Raw genomic sequence first — 27893 nt, 5'->3', positions numbered from 1 at the left:
ATTTACACACACCACTTATTCCAGCAGGCATTTGCGCTCCTTTCTTCCGTTTGCTTTTGCAGCCACGATGGCGACATCCGACTTTTATACCCAAAAGAACTCGATTCCTGGACTCATTGATGAGCTCCACAAGACCTTCAAAACCGGTAGCGTGTTTGAGCCAAAATAATATCGAAAATGTTGGGTTGATTCTCCAATTAAACTACTCTTTGCTCGATCCGTTTAGGTCTTACTAAGGATCTCGCTTTCAGAAAGCAGCAGCTACGAAGCTTGATCCGGTGTATGCAAGAGAACCAAGAACAAATTATCGATGCACTGCACAGGGATCTACACAAGCATCGCTTGGAATCCAACATTGGCGAAATTTCGGCCGTCATTGAGGATGCCCTTTACATGATTAAGGTAACGATTTATCTGTGAAATTAAGTGATTTCCGAGATATAGCTCACACCAATCATCCAACAGAACGTCGATCGCTTTTCAAAGCCAAAGTATACCAAGAAACGTTTCCAGATGAACGCTCTTGACAAAACTTACATCCGCAAGGAGCCCAAAGGCGTTGTAGCCGTTCTGGGTGCATGGAACTATCCAATCAACCTTTTGCTGTTACCAGTTGTTGGTGCGATAGCAGCCGGCTGCTGCGTTGCGATCAAGCCTTCCGAGGTATCTGTTCATACCGCGGAATTACTGGGCCGCATTTTGCCGAAATACCTCGATCAGCGCGCGTACGTTGTCATCAACGGCGGTGTAGATGAAACAACTATTCTGCTGGACCAGCGACTTGATCATATTTTCTACACCGGCAATGGTCGCGTCGGTCGCATTGTTATGACAGCCGCTACTAAGCATCTCGCCTCTGTTACGCTCGAGCTGGGTGGTAAATCGCAAGTATCTTCCTCTTTTTTTACATAGTATGCATCTATTAACTCGAGGGAATTTTCAGGCCCGCTGTTGTCACCCCTGATGCGGATATTAACATCACAGCAAACCGACTGATCTGGGGCAAGTTCTTCAATGCGGGCCAAGTGAGCAGACAATGTTTTATTTCTCTCAGAGAAATATTTTTAACTCAATGAAACAAAATTTTATATTAGACTTGCGTTGCACCAGATTACGTGCTCGTATCCAGCGGCCAGGTCGAGCGGCTCATTGTGGCTCTCCGAAAGGTTGTCCGCCAATATTACGGCTCTGATCCTCAAAAGAGTGCATCATATGGCCGCATCGTCAACACCCGCCAGTTTGACCGTCTCAAGAACCTCTTGGATGCCTACGACAAGAAATCCATCGTAGTCGGTGGTGAAACCGACCGCGACGACTTGTACATTGCACCTACTATCGTCTCTCCCGTCGACCCGGACGATCCCAACTTGATGGGTGAGGAAATTTTTGGCCCCATACTGCCTATTGTTCCTGTTAAGGATATGGATGCTGCCCTCCAAGTTATCAACTCGAGGTACGTAAACTTACCGCAGCGACCCGCGCATCGCTTGTGCTAACTCCTAGACACAGGGATTATCCATTGGCTTTGTATGTCTTTGCAGGAAGTGAGAAATCCTACAACTACAGTAAGTAGTCTTCATATTTAATTTTATTATTGCTTGCATCTCCACTCACGAGCGCATAGTCCTTAACAACACGAACTCTGGCGGTGCGCTCGTGAACGACACGTTGATGCACTTGGTAAGTGGATAGAAATCAAGCTTATTCGCGAGGTAGTACTAACTAAATGGCTAAAGCAAGAACTCTCGTTGCCATTCGGCGGTATCGGTCCTTCCGGACAAGGCTCATACCACGGCGAAAAGTCCTTTGATACTTTCACCCACGAGCGCTCGACGATGGTTAAGTCCACTCGCTTTGAAAGCGTCCTGACGGCCAGATACCCACCGTACAACGACGACAAAGGTCTGGTTCTGAATATGCTGACTTTCCCCATGCCGAACGGCTTCGGAGCCAAGATCAAGTATGTGCTGCGAGCCTGCGCTGCATCTTTCAGAGTCCTCTTTGGAAAGGAACCCACTGCCTAAAAGAAAGGGGGGGGGGGGCAGCAACAATAATTTAATCGGAATTGTTAGCGGCGGACGCGACGCTAAACAACCGCAAGTCCGTTCATTTATCTTTTAATTCCACACACACACGCACACCACTTGAGATATATATTTATTTAGACCTTTTCATAATCTTTCTCTCTCTTAGTAGCTGCTGCAGCTGCTGCAGCTGCTGCTCTATTATTTTATTCGATCCTTTCTCCTCCTCCGCTCTTTGATTTTCTTACCTATATCTTTATCTTTTTCTTTACTCGCTATCTTCCATTATATGGCCCTTTCCCGCCCACTCCCCTTCTTGCAACTCTGGCGTGGTTTAAATTACTTTATACAACAATAATATGGACCGACAAAGTTAATTCTATCAGTTTTTCATACTACAAAAGATCTCGGACGGCGTTGTTGCTGCTGTCGCTGTGGCAGCTGCTGCTGAGCAGAAAGAGGAGGGGTTGTGGGGACCTTGCTGCCATCCCACATGAGGTTGTTTGGATCGAGTTGGAAGCTAGGAGCCGGACTAGGTGGAAGCGGTGTGTTGAGGGCGACTTGGAAGGATGCGGGCGACAAGCAAGCGGGCGAGTTATCACCACTGAGATCAAACAGCTGGTTCAGGGACAGCCCTTGTCGTTCCGCTAGCTGGGAGAGTAAAAATTGCTGCTGGCTTTGCATTTTGCGGGTTTCTTCAAACCCTTGCAATAGGTTTGAGAAGTTCTCTTCGAGTGCTTGAAACTGCCGCTGCAGGTCCGACTGGGAGATTTGAAGCGTCGAGCAGGCTATCTGAAAGTCTCCTGCCTCCCGCCGCAGCGTCTCAGAGTCCATCGTCTTGCGCCGAATATCTCGCAGAAGATCTGGTCGCTCGCGTTGGAACTTGGCGTGTGAAAACTCCCAGATCTCGTTCTCATTACCACGCTGCCCTCGCGCGGACTTGTTCACTTTATGGAACCCATACCTGTTTTCGAGACCTTTAGTGTACGATATTTGTATTATTCTTAGGAGGAGGTTTTCCTTACATGTTTAACAGACGCACAAAGCTGGAAAAGTTTCCATGCTTAAAGTATTCCGGTAGAACTTGATCTGAAAACCTTTTGATATTTCGAATAAAAAATGATGTACCGTTAGGACTCCAGTAAATCAAATTCTGGTGCCGAGGATCATTTATCAAACTATTTATGCACGAAGATTTGTTAACAAAGAATCTCCTCACATCTGAACCATCAACATTTACTTGTAGAGTTTGTTTATAAAGGAGCTGACACCTCTCTTTGTCGCTTTGCTTGATCGTCGCTGCTCGTTTTCGCTGCTCGAGGCGGATGCTAGATCACTCGGAACAAACAACGATCCGTCCGACGCTCTGTGAAGCGACTGTGTATCCGATAGATTGACAAAAGTTAAAAAGTCTGGATTGATGTCCAAGTAATCCAAATTATTAGACATCCTTTCTTATGTGCCAAAAGAAATAAGAAGGAAGAAGGGTGGGGGGACGAGGCGGGAGAAAGACTCATGAAGGGAATAAGGCAGGTTTTTCCACTCCCCCCAATCTGAGCTTACGGTGGCGTGATGTCTCAGTTGTCAAAGGGTCCAACAATCGGGTAACCAAAGCCTTAGTCAGAAATGAAGCCATTGCATTTATCTAATGAATCTTATTAGTATTGTTTTGGGATACAGGTCCTTGCGGTGACAATGCTGGTGGCGGCGGTGGCTGCGGCGCTGGTGGCCGTTGTTCTATAAACTGCTGTAACGTTTGCTGCGTTGCATTAGAGTGATGCTGTGGTCCATTCAATCCTGTCGGCTGTTTACTTGCAGTGTTTCTTGTAAGATTGATACTCTGATGTGGTGGGCGAGTATCAGTATCGATAGAAGGAATGTTCGCCATTGGAAACGGGGGATAAAAATAAAACGGTCGCTGCGGGGTGGCTGTAGGATGCGATAGGTTCACTGGTGGATGAGACAATGCTGGCCGTGAAGTTGAAGGTGCAATAGGTCGGGGATACATCGCTGTTGTCGAGGTTGATGACAGCGATGGTAGCGATACGGGATTAGAAACTACAGAAGGCGGAGGTCCTTGCGGGCGGATACCAGTATTAGTCCCCAGCTGCGGGTGGAGAGGAGGAAAAGATGCCGGAATAAAAGGCCGTGAGGCAGATTCCTGCTGCCTCGTTCCTGGCGGCTGCTGTGTATTTTGTGTTTGGATGGGACGCATTAGACGTACAGGCATATTGGCATGTGATTGTGTGCCTTCCGCCGGTGGAGCGATGATAGGATAAACACCGTATTTTTGAAAAATTGCACGCGCAAGCTCTTCAACCGTGTTCACTCTGGGTAGCTCTAATATCCGCTGTTGGAAGTTGGTATTCGTGGATGCAGGCCTTTCGTTGGGATGGCCAAGTCCATTCAGAGCCGGAAGTGGCAAGTTTGGATTGTTCTGTGGCGCCTTCTTTGGCCTTCCTCGCTTTTTTGGTTGTTGTTGCTGCTGCTGCATATGATGTTGGACGTACGGCTGCTGGAAGCGCGTTGTGCTCACCATCTGGTTGTTCTGCAAGGGTGGTGTTGATAATGGAGGTACAGTTGCCGAAGTCTGCGTTATAGCGCTGGTAACAGCTGCTGCAGGTAGAATAAAAGGTTTTTGTCTGAAATCTTCATCCTCAGTAACGGTTTCTTTATCCGACTCGCCAGCGCTATCTTGTACATATGATGTATCCGATTGCAGTGACTCGGGAGATCCAGAAGTACCAGGAACTAGCTCTTCCAGCCCTTTCTTCTTGGCAATTCCTTTCTTTTTGGTCTTTTTCGCAGTCGGTTCATCGGCAAAACCATAGTAATTCTAATATTTCAACCGTAAGTTGCTTTGCATAGCATATATGTTTATGTGTAACCACTTACCACAGGCGCCCGCTTTCTTCGCTGACCTCGTCCTAGTTCTTCCTTCTCTTGCTGCATTTCTTTCAACTGTTCAGCCTTTTGTTTCAGATAATTCGACCAAAAATCTTCTTGTTTTTGATCTGCTTCCTGTGATTCCTCTATCGGTAGCTCCTCCCCCTTCTTGTCAAGGCTCCATACTTTGGCGAATGCAAAAGACTGCTTTGACTGTTCAGCTTCTTGATCTGTTTCCTTATCTTGTTCGGTTGTAGCTTGGCTTCTGTCCAAAAGGTCGTCGACAGCCGCAGAATCATACACGATATCTTCTGAGCTATCCTCTTCAAACAACGCCTGGGCGCCAAATTTCAAGATGCTCTCCACATCCAAATCCTCGATGCTCTCTTCCTCCATCGTCTCGACAATCAAGTGATCCAGCATCATCTTCTTTTTGGCCATTTGCGCAATTTTTTCTTCCACAGAGTATCGTGTCATAAACTTGAGAATAAGCACAGGCTTCTTTTGGCCAATGCGGTAAGCTCGACCGGCTGCTTGCATATCAGAGTGCGGATTGTAATCAAAATCCCACATGATAACTGTATCGGCTGTTGCAAGATTGATGCCAACGCCGCCGGCTCTCGTCGTTAGCAAGAACACAAATACGTCTGAATCCGGAGCATTGAATCGGTCGATACTGTCTGCTCGTTGTATGCCCGCCGTCTCTCCATCGATTCTTTCGTATTTGTAACCTTCTGCTGCTAGGTAATCCTCGAGTACGTTCAAAGTAAGCTTCATTGTCGAAAAAATTAGCACACGGTGGCCGTCCTTCTTGAGTTTGGGTAGCATCTGATGCAATACTTGAAGTTTTGATGATGCTTCGATCAAGGCTTTGTGAATAGCTGCTGCGTTCGGTTGCTGCATTTCGACACCGTCAATCAAATATGGATGGTTCAAAGCTTTACGCAGTTGCATCAGCGTGTTGCTGAGACTCTTTTTGCTATTCTTATTGTTCTTGTTATCATTACTGATCAATGCCGCGTAGGAGATCATATTCTTTTCCAGGATGTCTTTGCAGACTTCCTTTTGCAGAGGGGTCATTGTGACCGGCACAATGATCTCTGCTTTGGGTGGAAGCTTGCCTCGCAAAACCAGCTCTTTAGTCCTTCGCAAAAAGTATGGCCTGAGTTCATCGTGCAACTCTTTGACCAAGTCCTTGTTAAGATCACTGTATTTCTTTTCGAGGTCTTCAACGTCCTTGAATCTATTTGGATCGATAAAGTGCATGATATTCATCAACTCCCGCACGTTATTCTGCAACGGGGTTCCTTTAATGGTGTAAATATGACGTTTTGCGCAACATTTTCTGAATAGTTTACTCACCTGTCATCAACACTGTGTGACTGAACTCCAAGTGTTGCAGCTTCTTGAACAGTGAACTGGCATCACTCTTGAGTCTCTGACCTTCGTCAACGATGAGTGCTGGCCAATATGGAAGTCGGTGGAACAATCCTTTATCTTTGAGCACAGATTCGTATGTCATGATCACAGCGTGGCACTTGATTTGATCATAATTGTGCACTCCTCGGAAAATCTCATAGTCGCGTGCATACTGCAAGGCCCTGGCCGAGCCATGGTAAGGTACAACGACCATATCTGGCGCCCAGGTTTCGAATTCACGTAGCCAATTTGAAGTTGTGCTGTTCGGAACCACAAGAACAAAAGGATAGATAGAGAATCGATGGACAAGATAGTAAAGGAAACTGATTACTTGCACAGTTTTACCTAGACATATACTTAGCAATAGAACGATCGCAGGCACCAACTTTTTACCTACCGAGACCCATGTCGTCAGCTAGGACACAAGGAGAATCTCGTTCCCACTGATATATTAACCAGCTTGAAAATAATAACAGCATTGCTAAGTCCAATTAATCCGCACAGATAAAAAACGTTATTCTGAATATTTACTTGAGACCATCAAGTTGATGCGGGAAGAGTTCACCTCCAGTGATGAAATCAGGCTGTTTCCGAAGTTCGTGCCGTCGGTACTCTTCCGCTGTAGCTACTTGTCTAACTTCTTTGATCTTGGTTGCTATTTTGTACGGTGGTTTCAGTTGCCATCCCTTGATGTATTTCGAGAAAGCTATCGCAAATGCTGGATAGAGCTTGGAGTCTTTAGCTGGAGGGTCATCCCAACATACTATATTCACACCGTTTAGTCAACCAAAAAAGTTCTTGAGAAAATATTTAATTAATAAACAATACCATCTTCGTAGGATCTTGAAGCATATTTTACAAGAACACGGTCAACAGTATCGATGCTATCAGTTTTGATCACGTTTCCGTGGTGGTCTTGTGCTTCCAAAATGCGATCAATAGTAATCCAAGATTTGGGAATAGCATCTTCGTAACTTTGGGACTTGGTAAATACAGCTTTGGTGCAGTAATACCGGTGTATCGTGGGCGACACTGCAGCACACCACGCTTCCGGCACCCAAGTTGAGTGTCTATATGATTCATCCTTCCATTTGACCAACAATTCTCTCGGTTTCGCCGTTTCATCATCAAAAAACTTGGATCGATCCTCGGGATCTTTAGCCGAACGCCATGCCATGATCTTTTCGGGCTGTCCGTAGATGATACATTCTGGGCAGTGCCATTCTTTGCCACACACTGATTTATCTTTTCGTAGTTCTTCAGGGATATTCTTCAAAAGTGTATCGCTGACATGCGGAAAGTCAGGAAGGCAGTCGTAGTGATAAGTTCTGGTACATCTGCGGCAGCGGAACAATAGGCAGTTCTCGTCCTCTTGCTGATATGTAATTTCGGGTTGTGTATCCACTTCCGTGTTGTCTTCTGCTGCAGGCTTATCATTCGTCATTTTGACGGTGACTTTAGTTCGTTGATCAGGTTTACCGCATACAATACATAGCGGTAATGCCGTGGGATCTTTCTGCCGTCGTTCTTCAACTTCTCGGAAACAAAGCGTACATTGATACTGTAACTTCTTTTCTTCGCCCTTAATAAGCTGATTTCTAAGTCTCAACTTCGCACTCTTTTTAGATGAAGTATTGCAGCTTTCGTGCGCGGCTGCGCTGCATGTCAGACATAGCAGCAATCGTCCTTGCATCTCCCGCACCTCGGCTTTCGTCATGACGAATGGATCGCCATCATCGTCGCTATCGCGCATCTTATCCGTCAATAATCTGGCTGGTGGTCCATTTGGGTATCCTGGCGATTCACATCGAAGGCAATTGATCCAGTGTGCATTCATAACATTTCGCGAATATTGATCAATGTCCTCAAAAACACCGTCTGAACGCCTGAACGGTGTATTTTTGAACGCTTCTAAATTCTTGTCTTGAGCGCTGCTCTTTCGTGCATCAAGATTCTGATGGTAATGAATTTTGGGCACAGGACGGATTCTCCTCTGTTTTCTAGGCCGCTCATCGTCGTCATCCGTCTCCATTGCTACATCTTTCTGAGATGGACGTTTTGGCTTCCTCGCATATTCATCATCTGAATCTAACGCTGCTTTTTGAATTGATCTCGTGGATCGTCGAACATCCACTTCAAAACTGCTCGCCGTGGTTTCCCGTTCCTTTCGGCGTGAAGATGCTCTCTGCGATACAATAAACTTTTCATCGCTAGTCTCTGATTCAATTGCTTCATATTCACAATCGGGTATATTAGATGCTCCGAAGCGTTCTACCGTTTTCTGTTGTTTCTCATTCGTCTTGTCCGTCCACGGTTTCCCCTCTGCACCGCTACTGCTGCCAGAAGCAGAACTCGCATCTTCTTTGCTCGAAGGCTCAGAGTCGGTATCCATATCCGACCGACTAGTTTGTCCTTCGTCCACAAAATCACTGTCTGATGACTCTTGCTCTTCTCCAGCTTTCAATAGATATTGGTGCTCGTACGCCTCCATCAGTCCGCCGTCAACTCTGCGCATAATCCGAGGAGTTTCCTGTATCATCAAGCCATTAACAATCAAGCGGCAGCTTTAACGTGAACTATGTATATATATTACCTCTGACTGCGATCCATCTTTCCACTCGACAGTGTACGTAACACGACCTGTGCCCGTTATATTCCTGTCAATGATAGCTTTCACTGCACCGTGCGCCTGGACTTTTATTCTCGCTTCCACATCGCTGTAGAATTCTTCTTCAGAGTCGCTGCTGGGCACGGAGAAGATTGGAGAAAGTACTTTTCGATCAATCACGACCGCGCTTGACACGAGCCATTTTGAATAAATAAGCTAATCAAATGGATCAGTGTCACTTTTCAGTTCGAGTATCCATGCAGCGTACGTACACTTTCCGGTATAGTTTTTACCGTGCGATCTGGCAAAGACTGTGCCATGTTCTGCGCGGCAGAAAAAATAAAAAAAAAAGAGAGGTCGAGGTTGGAGGAGGAAATTGTTTTCAGAGAATCGCGAAGTTGTCGCTGAGTATTCCATTGTGGTCCCGCAGCAACAGCAGCGCTACTTTGCTTATCGTCTTCCCAACTTTAGATGAAAAGTGTATGACCTCAAACCGAAAATGATCCGGTATATTTAGAGCGTCCACAGAGATTTATACGCGATATTGCATTCGAGATAAGCAATTTTTGCTTGATTTGTGCTATTGTCCTACTCAATTCTAATAGTTGAATACTGCATCAGACAGGAAATTAACAATATGAAGACGGACTCCTTTGTTATTAAATTTTATTGACATTTATTATTATAATCTGTGGTGTTGGTAGATCACAACGAACTCACGGCACCTTTTGATGACAGCAGGCAAATGCATAGCAAGTGATAGTAATCCTCGATCACCACGTTGACTAACAGCTCTGCAAGGAATATCCCTCTCCGTAGTATTTCGATGGTTGGATCTTGCACGGTGCTGGTCGATTATGATATTATTACTCACTTTTCTTTTCCTTTTTGAGAATACGAATGCTTCCGCTTCGTTAACTTTCGTCTTCTTTTCATATTTCCCTGAATTAAATAAGATATCCAGATAAGCTGCACAAAGACAGAGTTTGTGTAAACAGTTTGCTGCCATTGTTCATATCAATCAATCAATATGCTTCTATCAGATCAGGGATGATAGAAGTCCGTTTCACTCTCCTTTTCCTCTTTTGCCTATGCAAAGGGCGGGCGTTGGAGCCGATGGCGTAGTTACAGAAACGTTTTGTACTTTTTTCTTTTGATGAAAGAGGATAATAAACATCTATGGCTTCCTTATTTCGACTTGCTCAGTGATGATCACGAAACAATCTACTCGCGTGCCATAGAGATCGCGCCTTGTGTCGTCCGTCTGATGATCTGCTACGACGGCGCGTCTTGCCCTACTGTGCTTCTTCCCGTCAAAACGGATGAGCTGACTTCCGTGTCAACTCCTGATGACCTCTTAGAGCTGCCCATACGTGGCATAGGGAAAAATTCCTTGATACTGTAGGATGCGTCCTTTATTGTATTTCCCAAATCATCGCATATTATAGATCTTTAAATTAGTAACAGAATGGACTGACATAGGCTCATCAGCTGCATAACCATGTTCGCCACAATTATCCATGATTTAAAGATTGAAATACATTACTGCGAGGCCAATGGAAAAAGTTACTAAAGTGCAGCTGCATTCTGCTATCGTCATATCCAAATCCGCGCGAGAACGGTGCTCATTCCTAACATTTGGTAATAATATCGCAATGCAAGCGTCTTATATGCTTCCATGAGATGTACGGCTTGGCAGCTTACGTAGATCAGTTAGAAAAAAAGAAAGCCCATGCGCATTTCTGAAATTTGCGGTATCTCGTATCTCGGAACAGATTTAAAGCACAGAAAATGCAGCTCGCTGCTGAACCTGACGTCTCTTCCTTGCAAACCATGAAGATCCAAGGCACCGTCGCATACAGTAGCTTTTGGGACTATCTGAGACGTAGTCCAGACAAACAATTCATGGATCTAGACGAGGGCGATGGTAGAGTGCAATCGCGGCCCCCTGGTAACAGCGACGATCAAGCTGTTCCTATAGATCGCGCAGCCAAAAGGCAAAGGACGGCAAGGAATACACGATCGATCGTCAAAAAGATCCCAATCTGCAGAGTTAGCCTACCTCTCGAATCGCACAATGGAGGGATCAACGGGGGTGACATGCACGGAGATCGATCGCTTTCGGAACTCGCATGTATTTGGTCCTGCTTTGTCTCAAAGGAAAACGTTGAAGAGGCAAAGCTAGCTTTAAGCACAAGAGACGGCACCGTTCTCCTATGCAACGAAACAGTACGCTTAAAGGGTGAAGAAGATATGGCTCAGGAAACGACCAATGACGTCTTGTTTGCGATCGCCGATGCTTGTCAAAGCGGAATTGCCGAATCCGGAGACGCTTATCTTCGATGGAGCACGCCTGGAACATGTGCACTGGAATTAACGCTATCTCTTGTCAGCAATCGAGCTGCCACCAAAAAAGCATTTCATCTCATAGATACATTGTATCCATTCGGAGAACCACAACCAGAGTCGGATACGGTGGAAGACTTGTATCGCAATCTGCGGCCCACGTTGTCTCACGCCAGACCAAAGCTTGCTCATTATACGATCGATGGATTTGCCTCCAAGCTGGTACCGTTCCAGGCTCAGAATGTCGAATGGATGGTACGTCGTAATCTTGGATCAGAGTAACAGGCAGCTTTCTTATTTCCCGTTATTAGCTATCCAAAGAAAACCACCGGATAAACAGTAACCAGATTGAATACCTTCCCGAAAAAGATGCGCAGGACGCATATATCTGGGAGAAATTCGACTGCGAGTCAGGAAAAATATGGATCAACCGTGTTACAGAAAAGGTCGAACTGGAAATGACGGAAGAACTCAAGGAGGCGACGTATGCAGCGCGACGTGGAGGTGTGTTAGCAGACGAGATGGGTCTGGGCAAAACCGTCTGGTAAGTTGATGGATCGATTAGCTCGATTTTCTTAAAGATTGATGGAATCTACAATACAGTGCCATTGCTTTGATATGTTTACATCGGTTAAATCAGAGCTCTCCTGGGCATCCAACAGCCAAGATAGCTAGAGGATACGATTTACACTACACAGGCGCCACTCTCATCATCACGCCGCCGTCTATCATCAAACAATGGGAAGCGGAATTGAGGCATCATGCTCCAAGTCTCCGTGTTGGAATATATGATGGCATCAAACGCGACAAGAGAACGAAGTCGGACTCGATGGTTGAGGAACTTACCAAACTTGACGTTGTATTGACGGATTACAATGTACCTTTGTCATAAGCATACATTGAATTCTAGGCTTATTGATTGACTCGGGCTATGCAGGTTCTAAAAGAAGAAGTGTATTTTGCTCGACCTCAACCGAATCGATCAAGGAGATTTGGTAAGAATTCATCATCAGAGAAATATTATCCAGATTCTGTGTTCTTACAGTTTACGTGTAGAAAGAAAATATCCACCAAAGCGAAGTCCATTGGTACAAATTCTTTGGTTCCGTGTCATTTTGGACGAGGTATCAGAAAAGAAGGCAATTATGCGATATGCAGCAAATATTGACAACATATTTGTTAGGCCCAAATGGTGGAATCGCCGATGGCGCTCGTAGGCGAAATGGCACAGATGATACCGAGGTGGTATTCGTGGGCTGTTACAGGCACACCCATCAAGCACGACATTGACGACCTCTACGGTGTATACCTCTTCTTGGGCTTAGCGCCTTGTATCAGCAATCACAGGATGTTCAAAAAAATGATAACTCAACCTCTGTTGAAAGGCATATTCTACAAATTTGCACGACAGACAATCAAGCGCAACACCAAAGCTGAGCTCGCAGATCAAATCCATATACCACCTCAGAAACGCTACATTGTCAACATTGATTTCTCCAGTGTCGAACAACAGTACTATCAAAACCTGTGGGAAAGATGCCTTTCTACGTCGGCTAGCAGCTTTCTCGAAAACAGAGATTGGAACCTGGATATGTGCACTGATGTGGACGAGCGTAGAGAGTTCCAGGCTTGTGTTAATAGGCTCAAAAGCTGGGTGAGTTATCCAGTGATTGACTGTATTAAATGAAGGATGATAGCCTAAACGTTCCGGCTGGATAGTTATTGACCTTACGACAGGCGTGTGTGCACCCAGCGGTGGGTACATCTAGCAGAAGAGGCGGTGTAGTAGGACAGTCAGTCAAAACATTGGATGAAGGTGAGCAGGGATACTTTTTGGCATATCTCTGTAATAATTGTTGAACTAAACCATCTAGTCCTCGATGCTTTGATCAACCAGTGTAAAGACGAAGTTGATAACTCCATGTCCCGGCTTGTCAATGCACAGTTGCAACATGGCGGTATGCTAGAATTGGGCAAGGACCTAGAAGATGCGGCAGAGATGTACAAAAGCGCCTTGGAAAACGCAAAAAGCTGCCTGGAGAACAATGAAACCCGTATCGCTCGAATTCAAGTCTCAGAAAGTAAAAGCAGCTGCGTAAACGACGACTCTAAAGCAAACGATGTGGAGCAAGACAGAATGCAAAATCTCGTCAAACGAAGGCACAAGTGGTTATCTTTCTTGCATAGATGCTACTTTTATCTCGGCTGCGTCTACAACGGTCTAGAAAAACCAGATGAGGAAAAGATGTATTACGATGAAGCTGCAAATACGCGGTTGCGAATTCTTACCCGCGCTGAAGAACGAGTATGTATCATGGAATGTAAAGAATTGCAAGCAATGACTTTGATATCAATCGAGCAAAAAAATCTGTAGGTTAAAAAATACAAGGAAGAGGCATTGAAGCAAAGCGATCAGTTGCTTGATGACGCGGATGTCCAACAAGTGACCCAGCCAGCTACGATCCTATTTTCAACGTATATTCGCGAACGGATAGAGGAGTTGACGGAGACGCTGAACAAGCAAATGGAGTATATCAAGGAATGGAGAACAAATTTGCGAGAGATGCTTCGAACAGAGCTTGTTGACCACAGTGGCAGTGAAGCGACGGGTAAGTGGCAAATAAGTAGAGTGCCAAGTACATGAGATTGACTGGGTTTCTCGCATCTTACAGGTAATGAATATCAGGAATCCCTTGAGATCCAGGAGGTGAGAATTGTATATCTTCATATTTCCATCTCAGTTTATAACTGAGAACTTGACTCGTGTTAGAAATTGGCGCTGTATCAAGACGTTTATCAGGCAATATTACGAGATCGAGGTTTTTATCTCAACGGTGCGTGCGCATCTCCGTTTCTATATCTGCATCCAGAGGGGTTGTGCTAACTCAAGTTCACATATTAGGCGTATGGCTTGCATCAACAAGTAGCGGTAAAGGACGTTCGAAACGATCAACCGAAGACAACGAAGACGAAGACGAAGACGAAGAGCAAATTGATGTTCAGCGCAATGAACAACAAGGAGACGAAATGACAGAGTCCGATGTATGTCACAGCTTGTCTGTTGTGTTCGATTAAAATTTTTCAATCTTGATCAACCCTGTAGGAAATTCTTGCTTTGCGTTTGAAACTTAACAAGTTACGACGGAAACTAGCACCGGATGCCGGCTCTGATAACTTGCCAGCTATCATTGCTGTCCTGCGCAATGCAAGCAGCAAAGCTGAAGATAACCCATACGAGAAACATATAATCCGGACTGAGCTGTCTCGTTTGCAACATGTCGCTACGAAGCAAAGAGAGATCCAAGAGCATTTGGAAACGTAGGTAACGAGAGAATATATCTTTCGAAGGAAGAGTCTAACATCTTCTGTTGCTGCACAGAGAATATCGTAAGCTAAATGGATTGTACAACTACCGCATCGAGTATTACCGAGCGCTCCAAGAACTCTCTGACCACGTTCGAGAGTGGGAAAGCTCAGACCCAGAAGGAACGATCGCGAAATGCAAGCGGGAAGAACAGGAATATCAGAATAGGTACAAGGAGCAGTCCGCACGTTGCACGTATCTTGAAAATCTGTCGCAGCAAGATTGGGACGCGCAGCAAAACTGCTTGATTTGTCGCTCAGATTTTAGTCAGGGCGCAGTGACACCTTGGTAAGCAACAATAGCTAAATACTAGTTCAAATGCGCAGGATCACTCACATTTTTTGATTTATAGTGGACACATGGTAAGGACAGAAACTTTTTTAAACTCGTATATATTGAGCATAGAATACTAAGATATTAAAAGTACTGCCGAGATTGCGCTTTGTTGTGGTTCAAGCAACACCACCGATGCCCCCAATGCAACACTCACGTGATGATCAGAGAATGCTACCTGATAGGTAAGCAATGAGCTGAACCATAGCGGACACAGAGGTTACTGACGTGGTCTCAAGCTTGGAACAAGTCCTCGAAGAATGAGGTTCAGGAGGGCAGGAGCAAGAATTACAGCATAACGTCCGTGGATGAAGAAGCACCTGCAGATTACATGAAGCTCGTCCGGCGAGGTCCCGTTGTTCGAGGTTTGGGTGCAAAGCTGGATGGCATCATACAGCATATCAAGTATATCAAGGAAACGACCAACGGCAAATGCGTAGTTTTTTCTCAATGGAGTGAAGTCCTGGGTTTGCTTGCTACCGGTCTTCAGAAAAACGAGATAGGATTTGTGCATTTTGGAAAGTCCAGACGCGAAGATTCCATTGTAAAATTCCGCGAAGATCCTGAAACCAACGTGATTCTTCTGCATGCACGGAGCCATTCCAGGTAATGCAAATACAAATGTTGCATCAGCTACTGCGCTTTCTTACAAATATAAATCAAGTGGTTTAACGTTGACTGCCGCGCACACTGTATTCATTGTTGAACCGGTGCTCAACGATGCTTTGGAAAGACAGGCTATCAGCCGTGTCCATCGTATCGGCCAGACACAGGAGGTAATACTTGAAAAAAAAAGCAAGTTGCTCAACCTGCTGATTTTATTGTTCCGATAGACGGCAGTTTACTGGTATATAGTTCGAAATACCGTTGAGGAGCGCATCCATGCAATCCATAACCGGCGTCAACTAAACAAAGCACACAGCATGGAACAGGATGAAATGGAGGTGGAAGCACCAGAGGAAACTCCATTGGAATCACAAAAGCACGGAGGCGGAGAGTTGGTTACAGAGCAGGATCTTCGAGAATGTTTTGCATAATATGTACTGTACTACTATTACTGCTATTCGCTGCAAACTGTGTATATATAAAACGTAATCAAATTATTGTATTCTCTCAAGCGTGCGCAGGCCTGAATAAACCGCAATTCGATGGTGTTGTGTTACAAGAGGCGACCGGACGTATTTCGAGCTGGAGCTTAAGTAGATTAGACAGTATGCGTAAATGAAAGGGACGAAGGGGACTCATGTCCTGTACGGTAGCACTGACTTTCTCGTTCAATTTCCGGTTATGATGATCGAATTCAAGGTCAAACATCGATGTAGATAAACCTTTCAGTGATGTAGATCCTCTGAGAGATATGAGGGACGATATATAGCAGCAAAGCTTCTTAAAGAAAGAAATATAGTATTTTTTAAAGTTTTAAATGAATGACATTAAATTTAGAATGCGTTGGATAATAATTTGTAGCATTTGACAACTTTTCATGATAAGAGACATCGGCTCCAAGGAAGCAAAGGGAGGCCTCAAAATAACATCGCTATTTGAATGTCGCAACTAAGCGTGAATTTAAACGGCTTTTGTAGTCGCCACGCAATCCCTTTCTTTTCCCTGTATCCATATGTCCAGTACGAAAGGAAGCGATGCAGAAACAGGTATGGTCATTTCACTGACTCATACTGGATTTATATATATCGCTGACAGTATCTGCCCTTCCTGGTCATATATTACGCTTTTTAGCTGAAGACAGGGAAGATGACTTCCAGACCCCAATCGTACCTCGGAAACGAGCTCTAAAGAAACCTGAAAGGCAAACAGGTGAAGTTCAAACTTATGATACCGGAACTTCTCCCATCAGATATTTATAATTGCTACAGCAGGTACGAGTGATTATCGAACCATTAAGCGAAGCAAAAACAAAGATGCCATTGCGGGTAAGCCATACAGATTTCTTTCCAGATTTTGCACTGACATGGGCTTGCATATTACAACACAGGCAAATCAAGTAGCAAGCGCCGAAAGACCACTGAGACACCCACAAAGCGCAAGAAACGGGTAATGACTGTCAAGTCATCTATCAAGCGTTTCGTGGGAAGCGCAATATCGAAGTCCGCTGGAGAAGCTCGTCATCACCGTAAACGAAATCACTACACACGCATACGCGCTTGCTCGCTACATCTTCCTATCGGAGATACATGCTACTGAATCTGGAGAGCGATTTTCCCCTGGAGAACTGGCTGGAAACGGATTTCTTCGCTGAAGTCTGGCTCTCTTTGACACTGCGTACAGTGAAGTCTTCGCGAACGGATGGTACAACACGTTATCGTGGGCTGATCGATCGGCACATCAAAAATTACCTGAAACATTTTGGATTCAGTCGAAAAGCGCTTACGAATTCACAGCAGATTGCGCGTTATGAAGGTTCAAGCATTTGCACCGCCTACTTGAACAGCATCAAAAATTGCTTCGGTAACCGGTTACGTTACGTAATCAATTCGCTGCTCAAAGTCAAGGATTATCGAGCGCGTATCACTAAAGAGATGACCGAACAAGGCAAATCCAGCTAAGAGATCAAGGAAGCTATATACAAGCAAGTCACCAAGCCTGCGCACGATGTGAAGCAAGCCTTTATTACAGGTAACACACGAGGATTGCTGTCATCAGAAAAGCAAAGCCAGTTGTTGCTGGAATTTCATGATGCATCGTTTTCTGCCTACCCTGTCGCATACGAGTTTGACGAGGATTCCGTATATTATGACTCGAAGTCAAGACCCGGGAACCATGCGCTCGCTTACGTAATGATGGCCAAGTTCTGCGAAGACCATGAGATCAAGACTTTCCAGTGTATGCCGTTACGAACATCCTGGATCCCAGCGCATATGCAAATTGATACCAGAATTCTGGCGACTCAGATGTTGAAAAAACCAAATAATATCGACTTTGATTCAGACCTGTGGAAGCAAGTTGTCAACTTCCAATAGAAGCCTCTGCGAAACCAAGGCGCTGACAAGTCTATGGCCTTCAAAGGAACTATTTTCACAGATGGCGATTCCGGATGTGGTCGCAAACCAAAGAAAACGGAAGCTGATACGAAGAGTGATTTCACATACATTCACGATTTGGACAAGAAGACTCTGGAAAATATAAAGCCAAGGACAGTCTTCATCGATCCCGGACCTAGAGATCTGCTATAGTGTATGCATCAGGACAGCACCAGTGAGGCACCGCTTACGTGTCGCTATACAAGGAACACAAAGCGATCGATACAAAAGCTACACAGTACAAGAAGTTAAGACAAAGTATCAAAACGAAGTCAAAGCGTGCGAAGCGGAATTGTCGAAGCATCCTACTGCAACGGTGTATATTCCAAAGTTTCTGCTTTACATGAAGACTAGATGCGAGGTCAGCGCCATAATGTCACGACACTATCAGTCCTTGATATACCGAAATCTACGTTTTCGTTCCAATTTATACAAGAAACAAGGCGACGACAAGCTAGCGAAAGCCATACGGGACCAATTTGGAGGAGATCCTGTCTTAATCATTGGAAACTGGTCAGCATGGAGCTCGACTATGAACAAGTACCATGAACCTGCCCGGGGCATGGTCTAGTAAGGATGTTACGCAACAAACGGTTCCAAGTTTATTTAATCGATGAATTCAAAACATCGAGTCTCCGTCCTGATTGCGCGCAACCCTTGGAGACATTCAAAATGGTAAAGAATCCTAGGCCTTATAGACGAGCAAAGATGCCACAAGTGATATGTCATGGTTTGCTTCGGTCTGTATTCTCTCGATACCTACGGTATAAATATTGTTACTTATGGGAGAAGTCGATAGATGTAAGAACGAACGCTGTCAAGATGGCGAGAAAATCATTAGGAGGTTATGGAACAGGGATCTCGCTGCGGTCCTGAACTTCAGGATTATATTCAATAGTCTATGCCAGACTGGAATCATACCATCGAGATTTAGAAGGAAAGCTACTAGATAGATGATTTTCCTGAGTGGTTATCGCCGCTCTACTATATTTGTGCAAGTCTGCTCGTATAAGACGTAATAGTCTCTATTTTTCACAACCTTACATACGGCTGACACCGTAGATGTTACCACCCTTGACCTCGTTGTTGTAGATAGCAGCAAGGCAGAAACCAATAATAGTGCGAGTGTCTCTAGGGTCAATAATACCGTCGTCCAAAAGGCGAGAAGAAGTGTAGTAAACATCGGATTCAGCTTCAACAGAAGCCTGGAAAAGAGCCTTTGTCTGCGCGGCCTGTTCTTCGTTGATCTTCTTGCCAGCGCTGTATACACGTATATACTTTTAGCAAAAAGAACGTGTGAAAATAGTTTCTAAATTATTGTTAGATGCTTACCGAGCAGCACCCTGGCGCATAACGAGATCCAAGACACCGCTTAGCTGCTCAGCACCCATAACGGAGCACTTGGAATTGGGCCAAGAAAAGAGGAAGCGAGGCTCGTATGCTCTGCCACACATGGCGTAGTTGCCAGCACCGTAGCTAGCGCCCATCATGATAGTGATCGCAGGCACAGTCGAGTTGCTGACAGCGTTGATGAACCGCGAGCCGGCCTTGATAATGCCTTCTTCTTCGTACTGCTTGCCGACCATGAAGCCAGTAATGTTTTGCAAATAAAGCAAAGGTGTGTTTCTACTTTGATGTTAGTATCCAACGTTACGCTAAACTGAAGTAAAAAAATGGCATTTACTTGATATTGCATAGCTGGATGAATTGGGTAGCCTTGTTGGCTTCCTGCGTAAAGATCACATTATTGTTGGCTAGGATACCGACCGGGATACCCTGGATGAATGCCCAGCCGCAGACCAGGTTGACGCCATAGTTTGGTTTAAAAGGAGTAAATCGCGATCCGTCCACGAGACGAATAATGACCTCAGTTGCGTCAAACGGAATGCGAATGTTTGCAGAAACGATTCCCAAAAGTTCCTCTGAATTCAATGATACAGTTACTAAAGGCTAATCGCATATCAACCTACATAGCCGTATTCATAACTTACCAGGGTCGTAGTAGGGTTCTTCGTACTGGCCTGTCAAGTGGCGCGGAGGAAGTTGACCCTTTGGCTCCCAGTTAAGGTTTGCCATCCATTCGCGTGCTTTGCGGATAGCATCAAGTTCATCGTTCGCTAACTGGTCGCTAACTCCAGAAACTCGCGAATGCATATCAGCGCCACCAAGACTCTCCGAATCTGTGATTTCTCCTGTAGCCATTTGAACGAGAGGAGGACCACCAAGATATACTTGAGCTTGTTTCTGAAAACAGCTCATTCGTCAACTTCGTTCTGTCATGCATAAAATTACATTACGGTACCTTGACCATGATCACATAGTCACTCATACCGGGTGTATATGCACCACCAGCAGTGGAGCTGCCAAAGACGACGCAGCATGACGGGATTTGCGCTTTGGATCTAAAATTATGTATCGAGTTGATGAGCGTCGATGTAAATATGAAAAGCCATAAAATTCTAGGATGACGTTACTGCAATGCTTGATTGCGGAAACCTGCACCGCCTCTGTGGAACACACGGAACTGTTGTTGCAAGTTGGCGCCAGCCTATTTAATATTCAGCAGAGATTAGCGCCATCCAGCCATTTATGTGATATCCTGATCACTGTACTGACTGATTGCGTAAACGTGATTGTGGGCAAGCGATTCTGCATAGCGATTTGATGGATACGACCTGCTTTCAGAGCAGATACTTCGTTCATTGCACCACCGGCCATTGTAGGCACGTTTGCCGACACAATGCAAAGTACGCCGCTGAGAAGGAGAAAAAGGGAACCGGTCAATACATACAAATCAATTTGAGATCTTGGAATGTAGAGGAGCGCCTCACCTGACGACACCGATACCTGAAACAATGGATCCTCCTAGGGTCATGTCTTCCTGGCCATATCCGGCCAGAGGACACAGTTCAAGGAACGGTGAATCCTCATCAAGCACTAGCTCGACACGCTCGCGGGCTGTTGTTGTGTGGGGTAAGCAAAGAAAGCTGCCGGCATTAGCTTTGCGCATGAATGCTGAAATTGAAAAATAAGAGCAAAAAAGTACCTGACAACTGCCCGCGTTTTCTGTGAAGGGCAATGTGCTTTGGCTTGCCTTCGTTCGTAGCCTCCCGGAGGCGTTCTCTGAGAGTTGCAATGAGCTCTTGCCACTCCTCGCAGTTCTTTCTATATTCGGGGCTCGTTGTCACAACAGCAGTCTGGTGGCGCTGGACGAGGTGGTCTACGGTCGAGAGCGTTGTCATCTTTTAACGGGTGAAACGGTGAAAAAAGGTAGTTCACGCAATAGAGTGGGGTTTTCGATTTAAAAGAAAAAAGTAGACTACCAATTGTGCTCACATGCAGCTTCTCACAAAACTGAATTTCGAAAATTTCACGAGCGTTGCCAAAATTTGGTTGGGGGCAGCGATGCGGGGCAGTATGGATGGATTGAGTTTTGCCATACGCCTTCCAAAAAGCGTTTAGACTCTCCTACTTGCATTGTGTAGCAAGAATCTTGAATTTGACAAGTTGCTCATTCTTCACTGACTGCTGCTGCTTCTTCTCTCTTGCAGTTGCAGCTCGTTGTCAAGTCTAAAGTACACTGACAATATGTTGTTCTTTGAACCCCAGCAGGGGTCCCGCTTTGACAGGTCGATTTTTCAACGCTTTTTTTCCCAGGCCTTTTTTGTTTTTTTCTTTCTTTTCTTCCCGCGTAGTATGCTCCTAGATCAATGAGCGATCACAGCTCAAGACATGCTGATCACAGAGATCAGAGCATACCTGACCATAGCAATAGTGGGCAGTCTACCTCTCCAACACTCAACATAGCTACAAACTTCGACTTTGCCGCTAGCAACCAGCCACTGACCACGGAAAATAATGACGGTAACGGCAACTTTCACAGTGAGACCAGTAGCGTGACAAAGAGCTCTCTCGGTATCAGTATCGATCCCACGGATATTCCATTAAATCCATTGAGTAAAGCCGATGATCAGCATTTGCCGAACGAACTTCCTGTGACAACAGATCAACAGGATGAATGCACGAAGCAGCGCTCCCGCGGACAATGCTCCGATGTCGATGTAGCTCTTGAAAGGCCAGAAGCAAAGGATCGACATGTGCGTTTCACTGATCACGTAGTGGAGTCTGTCTCCTTGATCCACCAGATGCTTCGAAGAGATAGCAGACAATCGATCTCTAGCAGCCAGTATCCGATGTTGCGAGAAAGGAACGAAGGCGATTCGGATTCGACCTTGCACCATGACGACGACGACTATCTTGACCGTCGACACCGTGGAGCATCCTCTGCAAGCGTGCTCGGAACCTTGCTGAGATTAGAATCGAAATTGGATCGACACCACAGCCGGCACATACATCGTAGAAGAGCAACACAACAAAGCGACGATCTAAAGTCGGAACAAGTGGAGGAGGACGCAGCAGAGCAAGACGAAGAATCGGCGATGCCCCGTCGACTAAGCCGTTCAGCGGACGCGTCACCCTTTGATTTCACGCAAACCCATACACATTTACGCCATCCTGCCACCAGCAAACCAGAATTAAAAAGAGCTTTCCCGTCTACTTCATCCCTGCCAACACAGAGTAGGTTGTCACGGATGACGGAGCGACCTAGAAGCTGGATTAATGCAGTAACGTCGAGCAGCCACGTAGTACCCAGTTTAGAGAAAAGGAAACGTGAATTTATGCCATCCTCGCGGCGTCTATCTCAGAACAGTGCCATCACGACAGCATCGCAGTTCGAGCCTATTACTTTGGAAGATCGCGTGCACATTGCTTTTGAAATTGCCAATATTCTCCAAAAACACGAATTCATTCGCAAACTCACGAAAGCATTGATGCTCTACGGATGCCCGGCCCATCGCCTCGAATATATTTTGAAGCATGTCACTATAACTCTCAACATTGATGCAGAGTTTGTGTACATACCGAATGTCATGCTCGTCGCCTTTTACGACGCGTCGACGCACACCACAGAGACGCATTTTATTCGACAAACTTCAGGGTTTGACATGCACAAATTAGGAGAGATCTATCGATTGGAAAAGCTCGTGTCCCACGGCGAAGTTACGGTAGACGAAGCACTGGAATTTATAGATCGCGTTGCCAACGACCCTCAATTCTATCCGCAGTGGCTCAATCCGTTTGTCTATGCTCTCATCAGCTTTTGCGGATGCGTCATGTTTTTCGGTGGACGGTTCAAGGAAGCAGGGATCGCGGCAGCCCTGGCCAGTAAGTTCAACAACATTGAACAAACCAATGATTCACACAATGACTTAATTTTACATCACAGTGTTTTTTGCATTGTATGAACTATTCAGTGGACGATTCTGGGGTTTTCAACCTATATGGGAAATCACAGTGTGTATATTTATCGGCTTTGTCGCGCGCGGTAAGTACAGTGCATAAAAGTCTAGTTTGCCTTACTTAATTTTGATTGCTATCGACAGCCGTGACAAAGTATCATTTTTGCTTTATACCCATCGCATTTTCATCGTTTATTGTCATCCTCCCTGGATACGCGATTGCTATCGCTATCATTGAATTGGTATCCAGGCAGCTTGTCAGCGGTGTCGTCCGTATGGTATACGCCATCATTTACTCGTTCTTGCTTGGCTACGGCGTCGAAATGGGTTCTGAACTGTATGTTACTGTCGATCGGAATGCAACCTTGGAGGCTTTACCCGAGTGCCAAACAGCTACAAATGCAAACACCTGCGTGGTAGCCGAGTCGCAGTGGTTCCACTTTATGACGGTTCCGTTGTTTGCGATTGCATATTGCCAACTGCTCCGAGCGCGGCTTCCCCGCTGGCCGGCTATGCTGCTTGTATCGGTGACAGGTTTCGTTGTCAACTGGTTGCTTTCCTGTCTCGCACATGCTCCCCAGCAAGTCATCCAGGTTGTTCCAGCTTTCGCGGTCGGTTTACTGGGGAATTTGATGACAAAACTTACCGGTAAAATGTCCTTTGATGCCGTTCTGCTAGCGGTAAGGATCAGTTGCAAAATTCGACGGATACATAGCAGCCGTGTAGTAACGCTTTTCAAATCCTATAGATATTTTATCTCGTGCCAGGTAGTTTGGGCTTGAAGGCAGCCATCGGCCTGTTTGGAGGCAAGGATGATGAGTACGGGTCTCAGGGAGCAAGTTTTGCGCTTAGTATGATTGAGGGCGCTATTGGTAAGTAATTATCCTCTTTCGTTCATGACGAGTATCCGGTTTCCTTTAACATGGTATCTTTCAGGTATCACCATTGGATTATTCATTGCAACGCTTATCGTATACCCAAGGGGTGCACAGCATACCCCCTTAATGAACTTTTAACTTCGTCTTAACAGACTTTTGAAGGACAACAAATAACTCCACATAAAAAGTATATAGCAATAACATTTACATAATCATTTTGTTCGTTCATACAGTGTAACTGTTTTTTGACAAATGTTCGTTCGGATATATAAAATAATGTACATATCCTAAGGATATGCAAAAGGCAATGCTCTTACATTCTATAAAACATGGGATCCAAACCTTTAATGCGAATGGGTTTAATCGTGTAAGTGAAAACTTTTTTTCGGGGGAAGGGAAGGAAAATACAAAGATACGGAGTAAAATGATTGCAGTGTATACAATGTTGGAATCTATGCAGATGCAGACTTTGCCTTTTCACTGATCAGGTTCAGAGCGCTGCCTTTCTTGAACCATTCGATCTGATCCACGCTCATAGTATGCTTGGCATCGATGGTGACTTGGGTACCATCGGTCTTGGTAACGACGAGCTGCACAGGTTTGCCGGGCGCAAGGTCCTTGACACCGCGAGTCTCAATGATATCACCGCCAGAGATCTTTTCATAGTCGTTCTCGTTGACGAACGTCAAGGGCAAGACACCCTGCTTCTTCAAGTTGGTCTCGTGGATACGTGCAAACGATCTGGAAATGATCAGAGGGCAGCCGAGATAACGGACCTGGAGAGCGGCGTGCTCGCGAGCAGAACCTTCACCGTAGTTATGCTATATGTAATGTCAGTTTTTTAAAGGGCATTCAAAAAAGACCGTAATGCATATTTTTGCTTACATCAGCGATAACCATCCAAGGAATGTTCTGGCTCTTGTAGCTCTTTGCGACTTCGGGGATGCTGCCGTCGGTTCCCTTGGTGATATCGTGGACAACGTTCACCTTGCCGTTGTCGGCATTGAGAGCACCAATCAAGGTGTTCTCGGCAATGTTTTCCAAGTGTCCCTTGTACTTGAGCCAGGGACCAGCGGCGGAAATGTGGTCAGTGGTGCACTTGCCTTGAACCTTGACGAGTACTCGCACGTTCTTGAACTCTTCGCCGTTCCATGCCTCGAACGGTTCGAGCACTTGCAGACGGTTAGATGTGGGCGAGACGACGACCTGTACAGATGGGTCGGGAGTCGGTGTAGGCGAGGGAGGTTCGTAGGTTGCTCGTCCAGTCTCAAAGCCCTGGCGGGGCAGATCATCGCCCTGAGGCGGTTGGAAACGGAACTCGTTGCCATCCTTGTCCAGCAAGGCATCCGTCATCGGGTTGAAGGTCAACTTGCCAGAGAAGGCCATGGCGGTGACAATCTATATACATGTCATTAAAAATCAATAAAATTCGATCCTACTACTACCCAGCTGGCCAATGCCAAAAGCATACCTCTGGAGCCGCCAAAAAGTTCATGGTCTTGGGGTTACCGTCATTGCGACTGCGGAAGTTACGGTTGAAGGAGGTCATGATGGCATTGTCCTCGGCCTTGGATTTATCAATATCGACACGCTTCCACTGGATATTAAATCAGCATATCCCTTCATTCACACCATATAAAAAACATAAAGCACGTTTTCTTTTACCTGACCAATGCATGGACCGCATGCATTTGCAAGAACTTGGGCACCAGCCTTTTCAAAAGTAGCAGTCTGGCCATCGCGCTCTATGGTTGCACGGATCTGTTCCGAGCCCGGAGTGACCAAAAAGTTGGACTTTACAGAGATACCAGCATCCGCAGCTTGCTGAACAATGGAGGCGGCGCGAGACATGTCCTGATATGACGAGTTGGTGCAGCTTCCAATCAACGCAGCTGATAGTTCATCCTTCCAGTTGTTCTTGTTAACCATATCCTTGAACTTGCTCAGGGGAGTGCTCAAGTCCGGTGTGAAGGGACCGTTGATGTGGGGTTCGACTTGGGCAAGGTCGATCTCGATCACCTTGTCATAGGCGGAACCTTCATCGGCGCGCAAGAAGGCGGCGTTGGCGTCGGCGGCTTGAGCGACGGGAGCGCGTCCTGTGGCACGAAGGTAGGATCGCATACTTTGGGTATACGGGAAAAGTGAAGTTGTGGCACCAACCTACGAGAGCGTGATATAAGTACACAAACACAATTTGGGCCTACATCGTTGGATCGCTTACCTCTGCGCCCATGTTGGTAATAGTTGCCATGCCGGTGCAGGACAAGGACTGAACGCCTTCACCAAAGTATTCAATAATATGTCCAGTACCGCCCTGAATTACCATTAGTCGGATTTATTCTTTTGCAGGTTAGAGAAAGAGCGCGCCCCCAATCCCCAACACTTACTCGAACTGTCAAATCGCCAGCGAGCTTCAGAATAACATCCTTGGGACTAGCCCAGGGCCCGAGCTTTCCAGTGAGCTTGACACCGATAATGTTGGGAGCTTTCAACTCCCACGGAATGGCTGCCATGGCATCCACAGCATCGGCGCCTCCAACACCAATAGCAATCATGCCCAAACCACCTTTACACCAATGTCAGCGACCATCGAGCAAATTTTGAACCTAAAGCTGACCTGCATTGGGAGTATGACTGTCGGTGCCGAGCATCAATCCACCGGGAGCGGCGTAGTTCTCCAATACGATCTGATGGATAATACCGCTCCCTGGCTTCCAGAATGCAATGCCGTACTTCTTTGCAGCACTTTCCAAAAAATCAAAAATCTCCTTGTTGGTGACTACAGAGGATGCCACGTCCTTGTCGGCACCAGCGTGCGCCTCGATCAAGTGGTCGCAGTGGATAGACGAAGGAACGGCGGTCGTTGCCATGCCGGAAATCATAAACTGAAGCAATGCCATCTGAGCAGAAGCGTCTGTTTTTGATTAGTTTTGTTGTTAATATATATAAACTTGATCTGTCCCATCTTTCTCTTATTTACCCTGCATAGCAACTCGATCTAGTTATCCAAAAAGAAAAGAAAAAAGCACTTAGCAAAAGCGGCACTCGTATGTACTCTCAAGTGTTAACAAATTTTACCTGGAGAAAGCTTGAGGTAAGTCTCACCACGGACAGGCACGGTTTCCTCTGGGTTCGTCAAGTGCGAGTACAAGATCTTCTCGGCCAGTGTCAACGGACGATCGTTAAGTAGACGACGGACCTTGCCGAGATTCTCGTTGAGCTTCGCATAGGGTGGTGTTATTGAGCGACAGTCCTTTTCAGCAACTGGGTTGACAGCACTTGCAAGGGACCTTGACAGCGTACGTCTCGCAGTGACAGGGACCTAAATGCATGATCTTGTTAGATATAAGATCAAATGGGTATATCAAATAATTACCTGTCGTGCGCTCTGTAAGAGGAACGCGCTAACCATCTGTGCAGTAATCAGTGTACGAGCGAGAGAGAGAGGGGGGAAAGGGGGAAGAAAAAGAGAAAGGTTTGGGCACTCCACAAGTTTTTCGTTGCTGTTAAAGATCTAAGATGTTTCACCATAAAAGGAAATCATCGCTTCCGGACGATCAGATGCCAACTTGCATTTCCGCCTTCCGCCTGTGTGTGATAACCAGTGAAATTCCGGCGCACTGAAACTATTATCCAGTTGAGACGGGCGTACGTTTGTTTGTAAAAATCAGGACAAGTTTTGGACAATACATGAGGC

The 27893-nt window shown here is 45.8% G+C and overlaps 9 protein-coding genes across 9 annotated transcripts; 5 read left to right on the top strand and 4 right to left on the bottom strand.

The window, feature by feature from the left end:
* Window positions 1-67: 67 nt before the first annotated feature.
* Window positions 68-2024, top strand: VTP01DRAFT_4016 (uncharacterized protein; the record flags this gene model as incomplete). The annotated part of the gene is made up of 8 exons (XM_069382652.1): window positions 68-146; window positions 227-402; window positions 466-884; window positions 944-1025; window positions 1095-1453; window positions 1510-1565; window positions 1625-1680; window positions 1737-2024. The coding sequence occupies 8 exons, from the start codon at window positions 68-70 to the stop codon at window positions 2022-2024; spliced, it is 1515 nt and encodes a 504-aa protein (XP_069235950.1).
* A 390-nt stretch (window positions 2025-2414) lies between these two features.
* Window positions 2415-3473, bottom strand: VTP01DRAFT_4015 (uncharacterized protein; the record flags this gene model as incomplete). Its single annotated transcript, XM_069382651.1, has 3 exons — window positions 2415-2988; window positions 3050-3202; window positions 3265-3473. The coding sequence occupies 3 exons, from the start codon at window positions 3471-3473 to the stop codon at window positions 2415-2417; spliced, it is 936 nt and encodes a 311-aa protein (XP_069235949.1).
* Window positions 3474-3669: 196 nt separating this feature from the next.
* Window positions 3670-9257, bottom strand: VTP01DRAFT_4014 (uncharacterized protein; the record flags this gene model as incomplete). Its single annotated transcript, XM_069382650.1, has 8 exons — window positions 3670-4860; window positions 4920-6217; window positions 6273-6674; window positions 6727-6788; window positions 6861-7092; window positions 7158-8859; window positions 8923-9153; window positions 9210-9257. 8 exons carry the CDS (start codon window positions 9255-9257, stop codon window positions 3670-3672), a joined length of 5166 nt encoding a protein of 1721 aa, XP_069235948.1.
* A 1471-nt stretch (window positions 9258-10728) lies between these two features.
* On the top strand, window positions 10729-16017 carry VTP01DRAFT_4013 (uncharacterized protein; the record flags this gene model as incomplete). Its single annotated transcript, XM_069382649.1, has 19 exons — window positions 10729-11538; window positions 11595-11827; window positions 11887-12160; window positions 12221-12278; window positions 12340-12407; window positions 12467-12937; window positions 13003-13099; window positions 13158-13588; window positions 13658-13892; window positions 13956-13990; window positions 14054-14117; window positions 14186-14325; window positions 14387-14601; window positions 14663-14935; window positions 15000-15009; window positions 15072-15165; window positions 15220-15586; window positions 15645-15756; window positions 15814-16017. The coding sequence occupies 19 exons, from the start codon at window positions 10729-10731 to the stop codon at window positions 16015-16017; spliced, it is 4191 nt and encodes a 1396-aa protein (XP_069235947.1).
* Window positions 16018-16598: 581 nt separating this feature from the next.
* On the top strand, window positions 16599-17958 carry VTP01DRAFT_4012 (uncharacterized protein; the record flags this gene model as incomplete). The annotated part of the gene is made up of 6 exons (XM_069382648.1): window positions 16599-16632; window positions 16718-16795; window positions 16855-16911; window positions 16974-17111; window positions 17267-17530; window positions 17615-17958. 6 exons carry the CDS (start codon window positions 16599-16601, stop codon window positions 17956-17958), a joined length of 915 nt encoding a protein of 304 aa, XP_069235946.1.
* A 33-nt stretch (window positions 17959-17991) lies between these two features.
* VTP01DRAFT_4011 (uncharacterized protein) lies at window positions 17992-18589 on the top strand (the record flags this gene model as incomplete). The annotated part of the gene is made up of 2 exons (XM_069382647.1): window positions 17992-18170; window positions 18235-18589. The coding sequence occupies 2 exons, from the start codon at window positions 17992-17994 to the stop codon at window positions 18587-18589; spliced, it is 534 nt and encodes a 177-aa protein (XP_069235945.1).
* Window positions 18590-19058: 469 nt separating this feature from the next.
* VTP01DRAFT_4010 (uncharacterized protein) lies at window positions 19059-21260 on the bottom strand (the record flags this gene model as incomplete). The annotated part of the gene is made up of 9 exons (XM_069382646.1): window positions 19059-19278; window positions 19351-19644; window positions 19703-19940; window positions 20010-20262; window positions 20321-20420; window positions 20493-20566; window positions 20635-20773; window positions 20850-20976; window positions 21065-21260. The coding sequence occupies 9 exons, from the start codon at window positions 21258-21260 to the stop codon at window positions 19059-19061; spliced, it is 1641 nt and encodes a 546-aa protein (XP_069235944.1).
* Window positions 21261-21728: 468 nt separating this feature from the next.
* Window positions 21729-24334, top strand: VTP01DRAFT_4009 (uncharacterized protein; the record flags this gene model as incomplete). Its single annotated transcript, XM_069382644.1, has 5 exons — window positions 21729-23244; window positions 23306-23404; window positions 23463-23998; window positions 24067-24190; window positions 24255-24334. The coding sequence occupies 5 exons, from the start codon at window positions 21729-21731 to the stop codon at window positions 24332-24334; spliced, it is 2355 nt and encodes a 784-aa protein (XP_069235943.1).
* A 314-nt stretch (window positions 24335-24648) lies between these two features.
* On the bottom strand, window positions 24649-27608 carry VTP01DRAFT_4008 (uncharacterized protein; the record flags this gene model as incomplete). The annotated part of the gene is made up of 10 exons (XM_069382643.1): window positions 24649-25017; window positions 25082-25594; window positions 25668-25793; window positions 25862-26356; window positions 26418-26510; window positions 26584-26762; window positions 26814-27110; window positions 27177-27194; window positions 27275-27518; window positions 27573-27608. The coding sequence occupies 10 exons, from the start codon at window positions 27606-27608 to the stop codon at window positions 24649-24651; spliced, it is 2370 nt and encodes a 789-aa protein (XP_069235942.1).
* Between the last annotated feature and the right edge of the window lie 285 nt (window positions 27609-27893).

The sequence above is a fragment of the Rhizomucor pusillus genome (genome assembly GCF_041956525.1).
Source record: "Rhizomucor pusillus strain CBS 183.67 unplaced genomic scaffold VTP01scaffold_19, whole genome shotgun sequence".
NCBI classification, from domain to species: domain Eukaryota; kingdom Fungi; phylum Mucoromycota; class Mucoromycetes; order Mucorales; family Lichtheimiaceae; genus Rhizomucor; species Rhizomucor pusillus.
The sequence above is the reverse complement of the archived record's forward strand: the minus strand, read 5'-3'. Positions and strand labels throughout refer to the sequence as shown.